The 15301-nt window shown below is 38.8% G+C and overlaps 1 protein-coding gene across 7 annotated transcripts in view; it reads right to left on the reverse strand.

Annotated features, from left to right (window-relative positions):
- Positions 1 to 15301, reverse strand: part of EGF (epidermal growth factor) — a 122841-nt gene that overhangs the window by 9270 nt on the left and 98270 nt on the right. For 6 of the 7 annotated variants that reach the window (XR_008912987.1, XM_056803079.1, XM_056803082.1 and 3 more), the window contains one exon: positions 427 to 532. The exons of the other annotated variant lie outside the window; for it this stretch is intronic. Coding sequence is in view for 5 of the 6 variants with exons in the window: in XM_056803079.1 (XP_056659057.1) it covers positions 427 to 532 (106 nt within the window). In the remaining variant the exon portion in view is untranslated. The remainder of the gene's footprint in view (positions 1 to 426; positions 533 to 15301) is intronic. 7 annotated transcript variants of the gene reach the window in all.

Here is a 15301-nt window from a genome sequence, read left to right on the forward strand (position 1 = left end):
TAGACTAACCCAGTCTTAGCAGTCTTCCACGATGGGGCTAACTAGAGAAACTGGACAAACTTCCGAAATGACCAATGATTCTTTCTCACCTATTTCCAGCACTATCCCAGGAGACATCTGTAGCCCAACCACTGGTCCCCAAATCAAGTCAGAGAGAAGCAGGGGATCCTTCACCTAGGCTTGGCAGATAGCTCTGCTTTCAGTAGGGATCTTTTCGGTATATGTAGTGTTCTTCTTGGGTACAGAATGGGTAGTAATAGAAGATAAGTGCTGAATCAAACCCAGATTCTCCTCCCTGAATAATCGTTCTACAATTCCAACACTAGCCTAGCGTGTTGATGGTACTGCTTATCAAGGTGAATGTTACTATGGTTAGATAAGAGCTCCTGTAAACTATCACCCAATAAGGAAGAAAGCCATTATCACCAGATTCAGGAGGAGAAGGCTGGCCACCATTTGTTGCCTGGCAGTCTATGAAGGACACTGGATGACTTCCAACAGAGCAGTCTGGTTGCTCCTTTACAATGAAAACCTATAGAAAATGAGAAGTGTAGAAAGTGAAGAGTTACATTTGTTTTCAATTCTTTCTCAGTAAACCTGTCAGTTCTCCAAGGAAAAGAAGGACTACCTCACCCTTCCCTCAAATGTACCCTAAGAAGACAGTTAACCACCATCCTTATTTTACTGTGTCTAAGGTCTTCACTAAAATAGAGGGGTCTTGTTTCCTAGTGACTGTAAACCTTAAAATTTCTTAGGCTTGTGAATGTTGGAAATTTCCCCATTTCCAACATTAGGTAGGGAGGGTCCTTCTCCTCCCTACCTGAGATTACTTTAGGACAGAAACCTTTTGCTGAACAATGGAAAGGGCTTTGACCTATGCTTAAGCATAGAACAGGAATTTCTTTGAGTCATGATTGATTTTAGAATTGATACAATAGAGATACTTGGAATGACAGAACCAGGTCTTGGAAAATACAATTTCCACCCTACTCAGTCCTAACAGGATTTAGGAAGGGCTACAGCAAAGGATCAAGATTTAATTATTTGAGAATATGACCTTCAACAGACATGTGCAAAGCCACAGACCTCTGGGTGGTCCTGGGTTAAGCTAGAGCCACCATTGGCACAGGGAAGACATGGACAGTGATTGGTAGATGTGAGAACTGAGGGGAGGGAACTTGGATGGTTTCCTTAAAGAGAGAGGGGTCTGAGGACTGAGGGTGGTTGGTTGGAGAGGTGCTCTGAGAGGTGGTGCTTTGAGAAGTTGGCTCTGAAGGAAGCTGGAGGTGGAGGCCCCTGAGACTGTTTCTCCATTTTGGTCACGTGAGTGATAGGGACTGATCTCTTTTCTTTGCCTCAGCTATCTAAGGGCTTGGGCCTTTTGGCCCAGCCTAAACAGAAGGGATATTTAAGCCCTATTCCCTTCTCTCCCCTTTCTCTCTCCCTCTCTCTCTCTATCTCTAATTCCTTTCTTCCTCCTGTTTGTAATTAAACTCTATAAAAGGTTGACTGCTGACTTGAGTTTTCATTTAGGAATTACATAGCTGAATTCCTTGGCGACCTTAAATTAATATATATCAGACTTTTAAAGTGATTTCCTTGTCACATGACTGATGACATTGTAAAAAGAATGCCAGGAGACAATGAAATTCTTCAATTAGAAAAAAAAGGTATTACTCTTTGCATCATTCTTGCATTGCTCAGAGGACTTATTACCTATTATACAGGAAGGCAAAGAATTAAGTAAAGATTTTGCTTGTGGCTTTACATCCAAATTAGATGGTGAAAGCTTAGCATGCAGGGAAATAGAGGAAAGGTTCTAGAGAGAGAAAGCTAAGTAAAATAAGGTGTGCATCTCATTAGATAATTGGATTTTTTTTTCCTGTATGTCCTTGTGTTTTGTTGGCTGAATAAATTAAACCTAGATCCCCAAATGGGGCCAGAGAGTCTAGTGCCCAGGAAAGTAAAGAGGTCCTCGAGATCAGCAGCAGAGGAAATGAAAGGCTTTGAGCTCATTAATTAATTGGATTTCATCTCATGCCCTTTTGCCTTTTGTTTGGGTTGGTTTCTGCTTCTATCTGATAAATAAGTTAAGCTTCACTCCCAAAGGAGGCCAGACAACTTAGCATGTGGGAAAAGTACCGGAAATTATCTGGAGATTGGTGACAAGACCAACTACCTGGGATAGATCTCATTACATTCACATTTGGACTCACATCTCACAGATAAGCAGCTTGCCTGAGCTGCACTGAGCTAACGATGTTAGCCAGGAAAGCTGCCCAAAAGAAGACACAGGAGTATGGGACTTAATTAAAATGATCAGAGAGGACAAGTAGAATTCTTCAGGGACTTGGAGAATATGCTATGTTTGTGTTTCAGCCAATACCATGCAATACTAACACAAGTACAAAAAGTACTCCTGGAGGAGTGCTTTTTTACTCCCCTGATTGTCAGAGGGAATGATTTGTTCCACAAAAATATGGCAGAAGAGATTAAGGGAGGACACAAAAAAGTCAAGAGGCAAAAGGGAGTTCCTACCTTTGACCAGAGAATGGAAAAGGACGACATAGGGAAGGGAGACTGAAAATTTAACTTATAGAAAAGGGATAGGAAGACAGTGTGGCATAATGGATAGAGATGTTGCTTCAGGGTCAGAAAGAGCTAGGGTCAAGTATACTGAAGGTTATAGGACCCTCAGTTCATCATTTAACCTCAAATGCTCCCAGAAACTCCCTAAGTTGGTAAGTTTATGGGCAGTGACAGATCTACCTTGGTAAGGGGAATTTTTTCACTGGGAATTCCCTTTAGTTAACCAACAAGTATTCATTAAACACATATCATTCAAGGGGAAAAAAATTAAAGCCTACCATTTAACAGGTATTGTGATAAGAATTAAGGAACTTTAGAAAGAATGGTTCCAGCCTTCAAAGAGTTTACATTCTAATGGGAGTGATATCAGCTATATACATAGATACATAATAATGCGTACAGAGTAACCAAAAGGAATCTTAGAGGGGATGGCACTAGCAGCTGATGAACTTCTAAAGATGGAAACATTTGCAGTGAGTCTTTCTGATTTTCAACCCTTCCCTTCCCTCTTAGAATCAATACTGAGTATTGGTTCCAAGGCAGAAGACTGGTAAGGGCTAGGCAATGGGGGTTAAGAATATGAACACTTTTTAAGAGAAAAAAAGTTAAACTATCAACAACTCGATTAAAAAATGTTCCCCATCACTAATACTAGGAGAAACGTAACAACATGATTCTGTTTCACCTAATATACATCAAAAGGTAAAAAATAACAACAAATGGAAATACTCCATGTCGGTGGGACTGTGGGTACTCAGGTAACTAATTCATTGTTGGTGGAGCCATGAATTGGTCTGACTATTCTGGAAAGCAATTTGGAATAGAGAGAGAATTTATTTAACCATTCAAATTCTTTGAGTCAATGAGCCTCCTACTTGACATATACACTAATAGGTCAAAAACAAAAAGGTCTCATATGTACACAATAGATTTTCAAAGCACTTTTTACTCTATTCCTTTTACATTATTTCATATGTAATTATCTGTTACATATTACGCTCCTCCAGCAGAATATAAGCATCTTGAACTGTTCTAGGAACTGTTTTTTATTTTGTCTTTGTATCAGCAGAATCTAGCATAATAATTACACTTACCTTCCAGAGTTGTGAGGGTCAAATGATGTCATAATTGTGAAATGCTTAGTATAATGACTGCATTATACTAATATATATGCATTACATATATGCATTATACTAATATATATATGCTAGTATATATATATACTAATAAATACTAATAATATAATGGTGCATACTAAGTGCTTTACAAATGTTACATAGTAGTAGTAGTAGTAGTAGTAGTGGTGGTGGTGGTGGTGGTGACATATATAGTAAGCGATTAATAATTGCTTTTTAGACTAGATTTATTCCAACAGAAGCAGCTAGGTGCCTCAGTGGGTAGATAATCAGGCCTGTAGACAAGAGGTTTTTTAAATTGTCCTAACAAAAAAAAATGGAAACAAAGCAGGAAGCCATCAACTGGAGAATGTGGAAACAGACTGTGGTATATGAAATAAAATGAAATATTTTTGTGGTATTTTTAAAAATGACCAGTACAAAGAATTCAGAGAACTAGGCATAAACTCAAGCAAAGTAAAGGGAGCAGCACTGAGAAAACAATATATACAATGACCAAAAGAATGTAAAGGAAAACAACATGCAAAGATATCAGCAGTCAGATTAAATGTGATATGTGATGACCATTCTTGGCTCCGGAGAAGGAAAGCAATTCCTTTCTCTCAGGAAAGGTTGTAAACCATGGATTTAGAAAATTATAGACACTGTCAGACAGTTGTTGTGTAAGTAGACATGTATTAACTCTTGCTCTGGGAAGGTTCTCTTTAGGGATGATTATTAGGAATGACTATGGTGATGGACAAAAAGCATCCAAAAATTTTTAATATAAGAAACAATTTTGAAGGTCTATATAACTCTTTTGCTATAAATTATGTTTTAGTGGATATTTTTTTTAAACCTTTACCTTCTGCCTTAGAATCAAAACTATGTATTGGTTCCAAGGCAGAAGGGTGGTAAGGGCTAGGCAATGGGGGTTAAGTGACTTGCCCAGGGTCATACAGCTGGGAAGTGTCTGTGGCCTGATCTGAACCCAGGACCTCCTATCTCTAGGCCTGGCTCTCAATCCACTGAGCTACCCAACTGCCCCCAGGTAAAATTTTTTAAATAAATAAACATAAAAAAAATAAACTGTGGTTTTTTTCAGGTAAAACAGTGTATCTAATGGAAAAAAAAAGTAAAAATACAAATTTTATAGCCAGTTATCGAAAAATAATCATGGGATAAAGTAAACAAATGTCACTCTCTAATATATTTTATGTGTCTGAGATGTATTTGAACCTATAAAATACTTCTATTGTGTGTCTGCCTTGTTCTAAAGTATATTTCCCCTATTTTTCTGCAGGCTGGTCTGCTCCTTAGACATTTATTCTTCACCTCTTTGAAGCTCCCTAATTTCACTAGAATGGGTACTCCCTCCATTGATGCATAGCCAAGGGCCTATATCATTTAGTAGGAGGTTTTGTGCACAAACTGAAGAAATGACAACTAAATGACAGTATAGTTAGGTGAAATTAGAACTGCAGAATGACAGGATCTAAAAGACAGGCACTGGCGAATCAATGCCAACCTTCTAGAATAATGCCCCAGGCATCTGTCCTTGGCCTGTGCTATTCAACATTTTTATCAGTGACTTACTTGGATGAAGGTATAGATGTCATGCTTGTCAAATTTAAAATGACAAGAAAACTAGGGATAACTGCCTCACTGGATGATGGAGTCAAGATTCAAAAATATGTTGACAGGCTAGAATAATGGGTTGAAATTGTTAAAACGAATGTTAAGAGAAATAAATGTAAAATTCTGTTCTTGAACTTTGAAAAGCAGCCCAAATAGGAAGGCTCGAGGAGAGTGGCTCGATAATGTATCCCACGAAAAAAGACCTGGAGGTGTTAGTGAATTGTAAGCTCCAGAGGAGCTGACAATATTTGTGAGCTGTAAAAAGGTTATGCTCTACCAGCTTGCATTAAGAAGGGCAGGATGTCTAGGACAGGGAAGGTAATTGCTCTTCCCTACTCTGCCCCTGGCAGACCACATCTGCAATTCTGTACTCAGTTCTGGAAACCACATTTCTGGGAGTTCTAATCACGATTACTTATCTGGTATAATCAATCACTCAGAACTGGAGGGCTCTGATAAATATTTCCTTTAATAAAAAAAGAGACAACTGGGTGGCAAAATAGATAAATAAACTCAGAGTCAAGAAGACATGAGTTTAAATCCTACTTTATACACTTTTAAGGTGCGTGACCCAGGTTAATCTCAATTTCCTCATCTGTAAAATGGGATTCATAATAGCACCTACTTCTCAAAATTAATGGGAATATCATAAGATAACTCCTATCCTTATGTGTTTGCAAACTTTGCAAACCTTAAGTATGATATAAAAGGTTAGCTATTCTTTTTTTTTGTCTTAGTATCAATATAAGTTCCAAGGCAGAAGAGCAGTAATGGGCAAGACCACTGGGGTTAAGAGACTTGCCCAGGGTCACATAACTAGGAAGAATCTGATGTGAGATTTGAACCCAGGATCTCCTGTCTTGACCTGGCTCTCTATCCTTTAAGCACCTTAGCTGCCCTGTTAGTTATTATTATGATGATAATAGTTATTACTATTCTCTTACTTCCTAGGCAAAAGCAATCTACAAGGCAGTAATAATGGTTTAAAAACAGATTTAAAACTAGCAGATATGTGAAAGCAGTTTTCAAGTAAGTTTCCCAGGATCTTAATTCTTTCATCAAAATTTGAAAACTGCCTTTATATACTCCTTGCCATAGAGCACACATCTGACTGTAAGATCAATCTACTCAGGGGAAAGTTGGTTCAAATTTCAGTTCTGCTCCATGAGGTCTTGGCTCCCAACATCATCGGTGGTCAAGTAGAAGCAAGTGGACTAACAAGCAGCCCAGGCTCTACTAACATTGTAGCCCACATAATGGAATATTGGGAACAACTTAAACAAATTAAGGGACAGTTAGGTAGCTAGATGGATAGAGAGCCAGGTCTGGAGTTGGGAAGTCCTGGATTCATTTTTAGGGGGAATTCAAATCTGGCCTCAGATACTTCCTAGCTGTGTGACCCTGGGCAAGTCACTTAACCCTAATGAGTAAGAAAAGGAAATGGTAAACCATTTGAGTATCTCTGCCAAGAAAACCCTAAGCGGAGTCAGCAAGAGTCAGGTACAACTGAGCAGCAACAAAAAGACCCTTTGGGCTCCAATCTACAAACTAGGAACCATTCACAATTCCAGAAGACCAATTATCGAGAAATCATCCTTCTCACTCTTGGCAGACAACTGGTGGACTAGAGCTTCAGAATGAGCTATACATTTTCAGACAGCACCAATCTGCAGCCTTGTAGGGGGTGACTATACTTATTCGTGGCAAGGGAAGGCTTTTTGTGAGGGGGTAGTTGTTTAGGAGTAGAAGGGGTAGTTGTAGTAATACTTTAAAAATAAATGAGCAGCAACGACTCATTAAAATACATAGGAGACAGCAGAAGGAATTTTAGAAAAGAGAAGACAGGCAGTGTTGAAACTGCCATTTAAAATTCAAAACAGAATTTTTTAAAAGATATATTCAGTGAAACATCATATATAACCTATTTTCTCTTCTTAGTGCATCCTGGGATATATTCATGCCTGTTGGTGTTTGTCAAGTTCATAATAACTAGCACCTATATAACACCTACTATGTGCCAGGTACTGTGCCAAGCCCTTTGCAAATATCTCATTTGAGCCTTACAAAAAACCTGAGAGGGGAATATTATGTCCCACTCACAGATGGGGAAACTTGGGCAAGCAGAGATTAACTGACCTGCCCAGAGTCACACAGCTTGTAAGTATGGATTGGAACTCAGTTCTTCCCAACTCCAGACCAGGGCTCATTGTGTCATCTGGCTGCTTAAAGTTCATAAGAGACAAATAGTGAATGGCCTTGTGATTTCATTGTTTTACAGTATTTCTGGATGAGAAATCATCGTTTACCCTAGAGAGGGTCCTTAAACACTGGCATGTTAGTGGTCTGCCTCCAGCCATGTGGCAATATGTGTCAACTTGTCTCCTTTTCTTCCTGGCTCAAGCCCAGTTTCTTTCCATTGTGCTATACTGAAAGTTCATAATAATAAAGCTGATAATAATAAACAATAGAGAAGGAAAAGACCTTGACTGAGAGTTCTTCCTTCCCCCACCCCTCTTAATTCTAGTGCCTTAACTTTATTGATTATTTCCCATCCTGTATGTAACCTGCATTGCTTCTTTGTGCATGTTGTCTCCTCCCTTAGATTATAAGCTCCTTGAGGTCAGGGACTGTTTTTTTACATCTTTCTGTATCCCCAGTGCTTAGCATAATGCCTGGCACATAGTAAATACTTAATAAATATTCACTGGTTGATTCATTCAATGTAGAATTAAAAGAACAAGAAGGAAGGAGCAGTTTGTGGGGGGAAAAAAACAATTTTCCATTGCACATTTCCATCCTTAGCCTCAGTACAGATTGGGCTCCTTACAGGTAAGTCACCTATAGCCCTGGGCTAGAGGGGCCATGAGGGTTTTACCCCTTCAGGGAATGTTCCTGGCATTTCTGGCCTCTTTCAAGAACCAGCTTCCCACAACAGATGTTTGCTTACATATAGCAAATTTGACAGCCCTCTATCTCACTGCCAGCAGAAAACAGATCACCACATTCGACACTGAAGGCTGCAAAGCAGATGAGTAAGCCAGATTTGTTTCTGTTGCCTCTTTCCCTAGTTTGGGTGCTCAGCTCCCTTTCTACCTCCATCGAAATTCTCAAGGCAGACGGTGGTGTCAACGACAGTGACAACTGTGGGGAGGATGGAGTTGATCAGCCCTGGGTCTGGAGCCAACAAGCTGTTCATGACTAACAAATGTTTCTGAATTTCCCAAACAGCTTAGAATTAGCAAATTCTGTTTTTCCCTCCCTCCAAATGATTCAGTATAATAATGGCTACCATGCATCCAATTCACCCTTCTACTACCTGGAAGAACAAAGAATGGGATGTTCAGTCAACAGCACCCTGGATATTTGCAAGGTCTATGAAAGTGAAGTCTCACAATAGAGTCAGGCAATCCAAACCAAGTTGACATTTCTCAGCCCTCTAACTGAAAGTTGGGGCACCCATCACCACCCACTAAAGACCCACTCAGAACCATTACACATAAACACCAATTTGTTTTCATTATAGCCATGATTAAAAAGAAATTCACACAATCTCCTTCCTACTGCATGCTATGAATGAACTTAGCCCCCAGTGACCCAAAAAAGTTATCAGTTAAAGTTATCTGGAAATAGAGAACTGTCATTTAAGGACATTAAGGACAGATGGGATTTAAGATCCTAAAAGAGATCTCATGCACTTTCAATGACCTGTAGCCTAAAGTCCTAAGAGAAGATGATTTTCATCAGAAAGAGACGATGTATAAAGCATCTCTCTCCAACCTTTGGTATTCTAGGGTTAACACAAAATGGTTATAAGAGTGTAGATTTTGAGCTGGAAGGGACCTTGGAGACCATCAAGTCACTTCATTTTATAGATAAGGTCACGTGACTTATCCAGAGCAATACAGCTAGCATGTTTGAGGTAAGCTATAGATTCAGGTCTTTCTAAATCCAGCACTCTATCCATTGCACCAATTTCTTAGCTGCCTCTGATGGACTTCCTGTTGCTCAAATAAGAAGTTGGTTCACCCAGTTCTGTAACTCTCACCTTTGGACCATGTTGTCTTGATTGGTGAGTGTCCTCTATATCTATTTAGTCTCATACTAATAACCATGCTTACTACCTATCCCCATCAACTTCTTACCGTCCCTTTGCCCTTAAACTAAAACATTTCCGTAGCTATCATTCCTCATTTTTTGACATTTTCCCATTAAAGTTTTTTAAACCCTGACTTCCATCTTAAAAGCAGTGCTATGTATTGGTTCTAAGGCATAATAAGGCTAGGCAATGGAGATAAGTGACTTGTCCAGGGTCACATAGCCAGAAAGTATCTGAGGCCAGATTTGAACCTAGGACTTCCTTTCTACAGACCTAACTCTCAGCCCACTGAGCCACCTAATTTCTTCCCTTCCCATCAAAATGCAAGTTCCTTGAGGCCAACGGCTATCTTTTTTTTTTTTTGTATTTGTGTCTCCAGCACTTAACATAGTGCCTAACAAAATAATATAAACTCTTCACAGATGCTTTCTTATTCATTCATCCATACAGAAAAACATCCATGAATATGTACTGTTATAGCTAATAAATATTGATAGGAGTCTGATAAAAATTGCAGAGAGCAGTTTGGTACAACACTGACACCTATTTATTTGGAAGAGAGTAGAGATAGGAAATAGGATAGTATATCTCTTAATTTTTATACTATGTCTAAAATTCTAAATCCTAAACTAAAATCTCTAAAAACCCTATATCTAAGAAATCTTCTTGCCTGGCAAAGCAGGCCTAACTTATCTACTCTCTCTAACTAATATTAAATTTGCTATCTATCTTATCTAACTAATCAATGAACATTAAATCAATAACAAACTCCTTAAAGTAATTCTTCTATTAACTATTAATTATAAACTGCCTGTTACACAGACACAGAAAACTGCTCCCTCAAAGTTATGAGGGGAAAAGCCTTCAGTAACCAGACTCTTTCTCAAATTGGTATCTATATCCCAAGCTCTCAAAAGTAACTGTCAGATCTTCTTGACTGAGAAAAATGACACCGAAATTCCCAGAAATCCTGCTCCCTTGGAAGATAGAGAAAATGGAGCGACTCTTAACTGAAATCTGTCCTTATAAAAACTGCTTTTAGAGACAGTGTGAGATTAAATAACTTCTGCTCTTACATAGAAACTCTGCTCTTAAGAAGACAGAGTGAAATTAAATAAAACTCTTTATAACAGTACACACGTATTTATGGAGAGGAGAAGGAAAGGGGATAATATGGTACAGTGGATAGAGGACTGGTCTCATAGCCAAAAGGATAGTTCAAGATTCTCTTCTGATACATGCTGGTTATCTGATCCTCAACAAATCACTTAACGAATCATTGTGCTAGGCAACTCTCTAAGATTCTAAATTGCAAAGAGAGTGCCAATCTGAAATGATAGAGGGAGCTTCCTCATCTAGGCATTCCCTATGCCAATGAAATCCCAAGACCAGGTGGTCTCCCTATTTTTATGTACACCTCTATGGACTAGATGATCATAGAGTTAGAGGGATTCAGATTTAGTCAGATGACAGGATATCAAAAGAATAGCCATGGGCCAATGTCAGATTGGTAGAAGGTAACGCTAGTGGAATACTTCCCTAGAGACTGGCCTTGGATCCTGTACTGTTGGCATTTTTATCAATGACTTGGATAAAGTCTAGATGGATAAAGACATGCTTATCAAATTTACAAATGACAAAAAGCTAAGCTGGCTAGTTAATGTTCTGGAAGACAAGAGCAGGTCACAAAAAGCTACAAGAAGAATAACAGCTAATATTTCACAGAGCATTCCAAACTCTGTGAGAAGTTTTTCATATTATCACATTTGCTTCTCACAATCCTGTGGAATAGCTGCCATAGATGATATTATACTTATATAGATGATATATCATATAGATATTATTATATTTATAATACTGATGAAAAAACTGAGGTAGCAAAAGATTAAGTTACTTATCTAAGGCCATTCAGTTATTAAGTGTCAGAGGTAGGATATGAACTTATGTTTCTGACTCAAAGAATAGTGGTATGTCTACCATACAATGTTGTTTCTTTCAATCCATTAGAGTGTGAACTCTGAGTACAAGGACTGTCATTTATCTCTTTTTGTACTCCTAGGGTCTGTCACAAAGTAGGCATTTAATAAATTTTTATTGACTTTCACTCAGTGAAAGAAGGGTTATGAGTCAAATCAAGTGAGATTAAATTATACAGGATATCTATGCAAAGTCTAAGAGTTGGTTCAAAAAACCAATTAACAAGTGTTAAGACATAGAAGCATGGATAGACAGTATTTCATTAAAAAGAAAGAAGGAAAAAAAGAAAGGAAGGAAGAAAGAATATCCAGGGATTTCAGCAGATTGAAGTCAGTATTGACTGAACAATGTAGCAACCCCACCCCCAAATGTCAATTTGATCCCAGGCTACAATGAGAGACATAGTGCATATATCAAGTTCAGTGTGATCTCATTACACAGTGCCCAAGGCATAGTCAAAATCAAAATTAAAATCAACATTTATTAAGCACCTACTATTTGCCAGGTAATTCACAGTATCATATTCTTTCCTGGGTATTGCCTTTTAGGAATTAGAAGCTTTAGGAATGAGTTCACTAAAGGGTCAAGAGAAGACTCAGAAGTGTAAGAGATGAGATATAGAGATCATTATATAACAACTGGTATATTTAGCTTGGAGAAGAGACTGAAGGGAGAATACTAGCTTTCTTCAACTATTTGAAGGACTGTCATTTAGAAGAGAAATTCATTTGCCCTTCAGTACTCCAATGCAGAACTAGGAAGAATAGTTGTAAAGAAAAATTTCTGAACTATTAGAGCGATCCAAAAGCATAATAATAGGCTGCCTTGAGTAGTAGAGTGTAGTAGTAGTAGTAGTAGTAGTAGTAGTAGTAGTAGTAGTAGTAGTAGTAGTAGTAGTAGTAGTAGCAGCAGCAGCAGTAGCAGCAGCAGCAGCAGCAGAAGGAAGAAGAGGAGGAGCTGTAGTTGTACCTCTTACTAGAAAGTTTCAAGCAGCAGCAGAATGATAACAAAACCACAGAATCTCAGCACTGAGAGAGACCCAAGTCTATCTATCCCAACTTATGCCTGAATCCCTTGAACACCTCATTTAACCTTTGATCAATGATCTCCAAGAAAGAAAAATTCACTACCTACTGAGGCAGTCAATCTCACTTTCAGACAGTAATTTTCTCCTTACATCAAGCCTATATCTACCTATTTATAACTTCCATCTATTGCTCTAGTTCTGTCCTCTGAAGAAAAGTAAAACAGGTTTAATTGTTCTTCCACAAAATTGCCATTTGAGTACTTAAAGACAGCTATTATGTATCCCCAGGTCTCCCCTTCTCCAGGCTAAACATCCTTAGATCCTTCTGCCAGTCCCTACATGGTATGAACCTAGTCATCTTTCCATTTGATACCATAGCTTATCAGTGTTCTTCAAAGAGTATGGTACTTAGAAAGGAATATAATATTCTAGAAGTAGTCTAACTAGGGCAGAGCACAACAGAACTTTCACCTCCTCTGCCCTGAATATCATGTCTCCCTTAGCACAATTTAAGACCATAGTTTTCTTTGGGTTGTCATATGATACTGCCCACTGTTACTCTCAGATCTTCTTCAAGAGAGCTTTTATGTATCTATGCTTCATCTACCTTGCATTAGGGTGCTGACTTTTTTAACGCCTTAGTTTCACATTTATGCCTAATAAAATCCATTTCATCAGATTCAGCCTAAAGTTCTAGTCTTTCAAGAGCTTTTTGATCTTTGATTACCTTCTAACTATCCTTGCCAGCTTTGTGCTATCCATTAAGTTGATTCATATGCCTTTGTCTTAAGTATTGGAAAAACGTTAAGCAGTGCAAATCCAACCACAAATCCCCCTTAGATATTCTTCCTTCCTTGTCAACATCAAGCCACTGGTTCCTGCTAATCAACCAGTTATACAATATTTATCTCTGGTCAGGAATGTTATAGAAGGAGCTCTTGATCTGGTTCTATAAGGGTTAATGACCTCTCTGACACCTCTAACATTCTGCAATTCTATGATTTAAAGTTTTGGGATATAGACATAAATGTGGCAAAAATATGTACCTATATGTGTGGGCCAGCTCTCATTTTTTTTTCTCATTAAAGTCACTCCAAGTCCATATCAAGGCATGGAAGTGACTATGCTAGGGAGGGACTACCAGGGTTTAAATGCTTTGGATACTCTACCTGACAACCAGCCTGATTAAGGTCCATCACCAGATTAGTCTAAGAGCAAAGAAAGTTCCAGTCACAACAATTATCAAAGACCATCTATAAGGTCATAGGTCTGTGTCTACCTGTACTTGTAGAGGATAGACACACATTGACAAAATCATGGCGGCTCAGTGTATTAAAGTATTGTCATGAAGTGTGATATAATGGCAAGAGTCATGAATTTAGAATCTGAGGGTCTGGGATCAAATCCTTTTTCTGCCATTTCTGATCTATGTGACCTTGGACTAATCACCTGACCTATCTAGGGCTCAGTTTCCTCAACTACACAATGAAAAAGGTGGCCAGGATGATCTCTAAGATTCCTCCCAACCTAGAGGTGAAGTCAAGATGGCAGCCTAGAAGGAACATAGACCTGGCAGCCTGGCCAGAGCTTTGGAGATCCTCCATATCTGCTCCAGCCATCCAGGAAGTTTAAAACTCAGAGTAAACCCAGCCCAACTAAGCTGAACTCAATCCCATCAAAAGTCTCCAGAACACAGGGAAGCTCAGGCTCCCCATCCATCCTCATTGACTGCTGGACTTTAAGCCAATCAAAAGCCTCCAGAGAACAGGAAAGCTCAAACACCCAACAACCCTCCCTCAGAGATTACACCAAGAGATCCTCTGTTAAAGCTCCAAGAGGGGAGACTGATAGAAGTCCCCAAAAAACAAAAAAAAATGAGAGGAACAAGAGCACAGACAAATATGGGGAGGAAAGAAGGGGTGCATTTGAACAAACAACAGAAACAGAAGAAACTACAATAGACAGCTACTACTCACCAAATGGAACAGAGGGGGAGAGATCAGCAAACGATAAACCAGAAATCCCAGCGAATTGGATACAGGCTGTGGAAGAACTCAAAACACAACTAAGAGAGGCTGAAGACAATTGGGAAAAGAACTTAAAAATTAAGATAAGTCATCTGGAAACAGAGGCACTTGAACTAAAACAAGAAAATAGTGTCCTGAAAGCCAAAATCATCCAGCTGGAAAATGAGGCAAAGGAGATGAAAGATGAGGCAAAGGAGATGAAAGACGAGATAAAGAGGATGAAAGACAATCTTCAAAGAAACTCAGACCAGAAGGAAAAAGACGACCAAAAAGCCAGAGATGAAATCCAATCTTTAAGAACCAGAGTAAAACAACTAGAATCAAGTGACCTCACAAGGCAGCAGGACACTATAAAACAAAACAAAAAGAATGAAAAAATTGAGGAAAATGTGCAGCATCTCATTCACAAAACAGACGATTTAGAAAATTGTTCAAGAAGAGACAATTTAAGAATAATTGGACTACCAGAAGACCACGACAAAAGAAAAAGCCTGGACATAATACTAGAGGAAATTATCCAGGAAAACTGTCCCAAGATCCTAGAACAAGAGGGGAAAGTGGAGATTGAAAGAATCCACAGATCACCCCCTGTATTTAATCCCCAACGGACAACACCAAGAAATGTTATAGCCAAATTCAAAAACAATCAGATGAAAGAACAGGTATTACAAGCTGCCAAGAAGAAGCCATTCAGATACCATGGAAACATCATGGTGAGGATAACACAGGATCTGTCTGCATCCACATTGAAGGACTGAAAGGCATGGAATACGATATTCCGGAAAGCAAGGAAACTAGGCCTACAGCCAAGAATAAAATACCCATCAAAACT

Source organism: Monodelphis domestica, chromosome 6, assembly GCF_027887165.1.
Source record: "Monodelphis domestica isolate mMonDom1 chromosome 6, mMonDom1.pri, whole genome shotgun sequence".
Classification (NCBI taxonomy): domain Eukaryota; kingdom Metazoa; phylum Chordata; class Mammalia; order Didelphimorphia; family Didelphidae; genus Monodelphis; species Monodelphis domestica.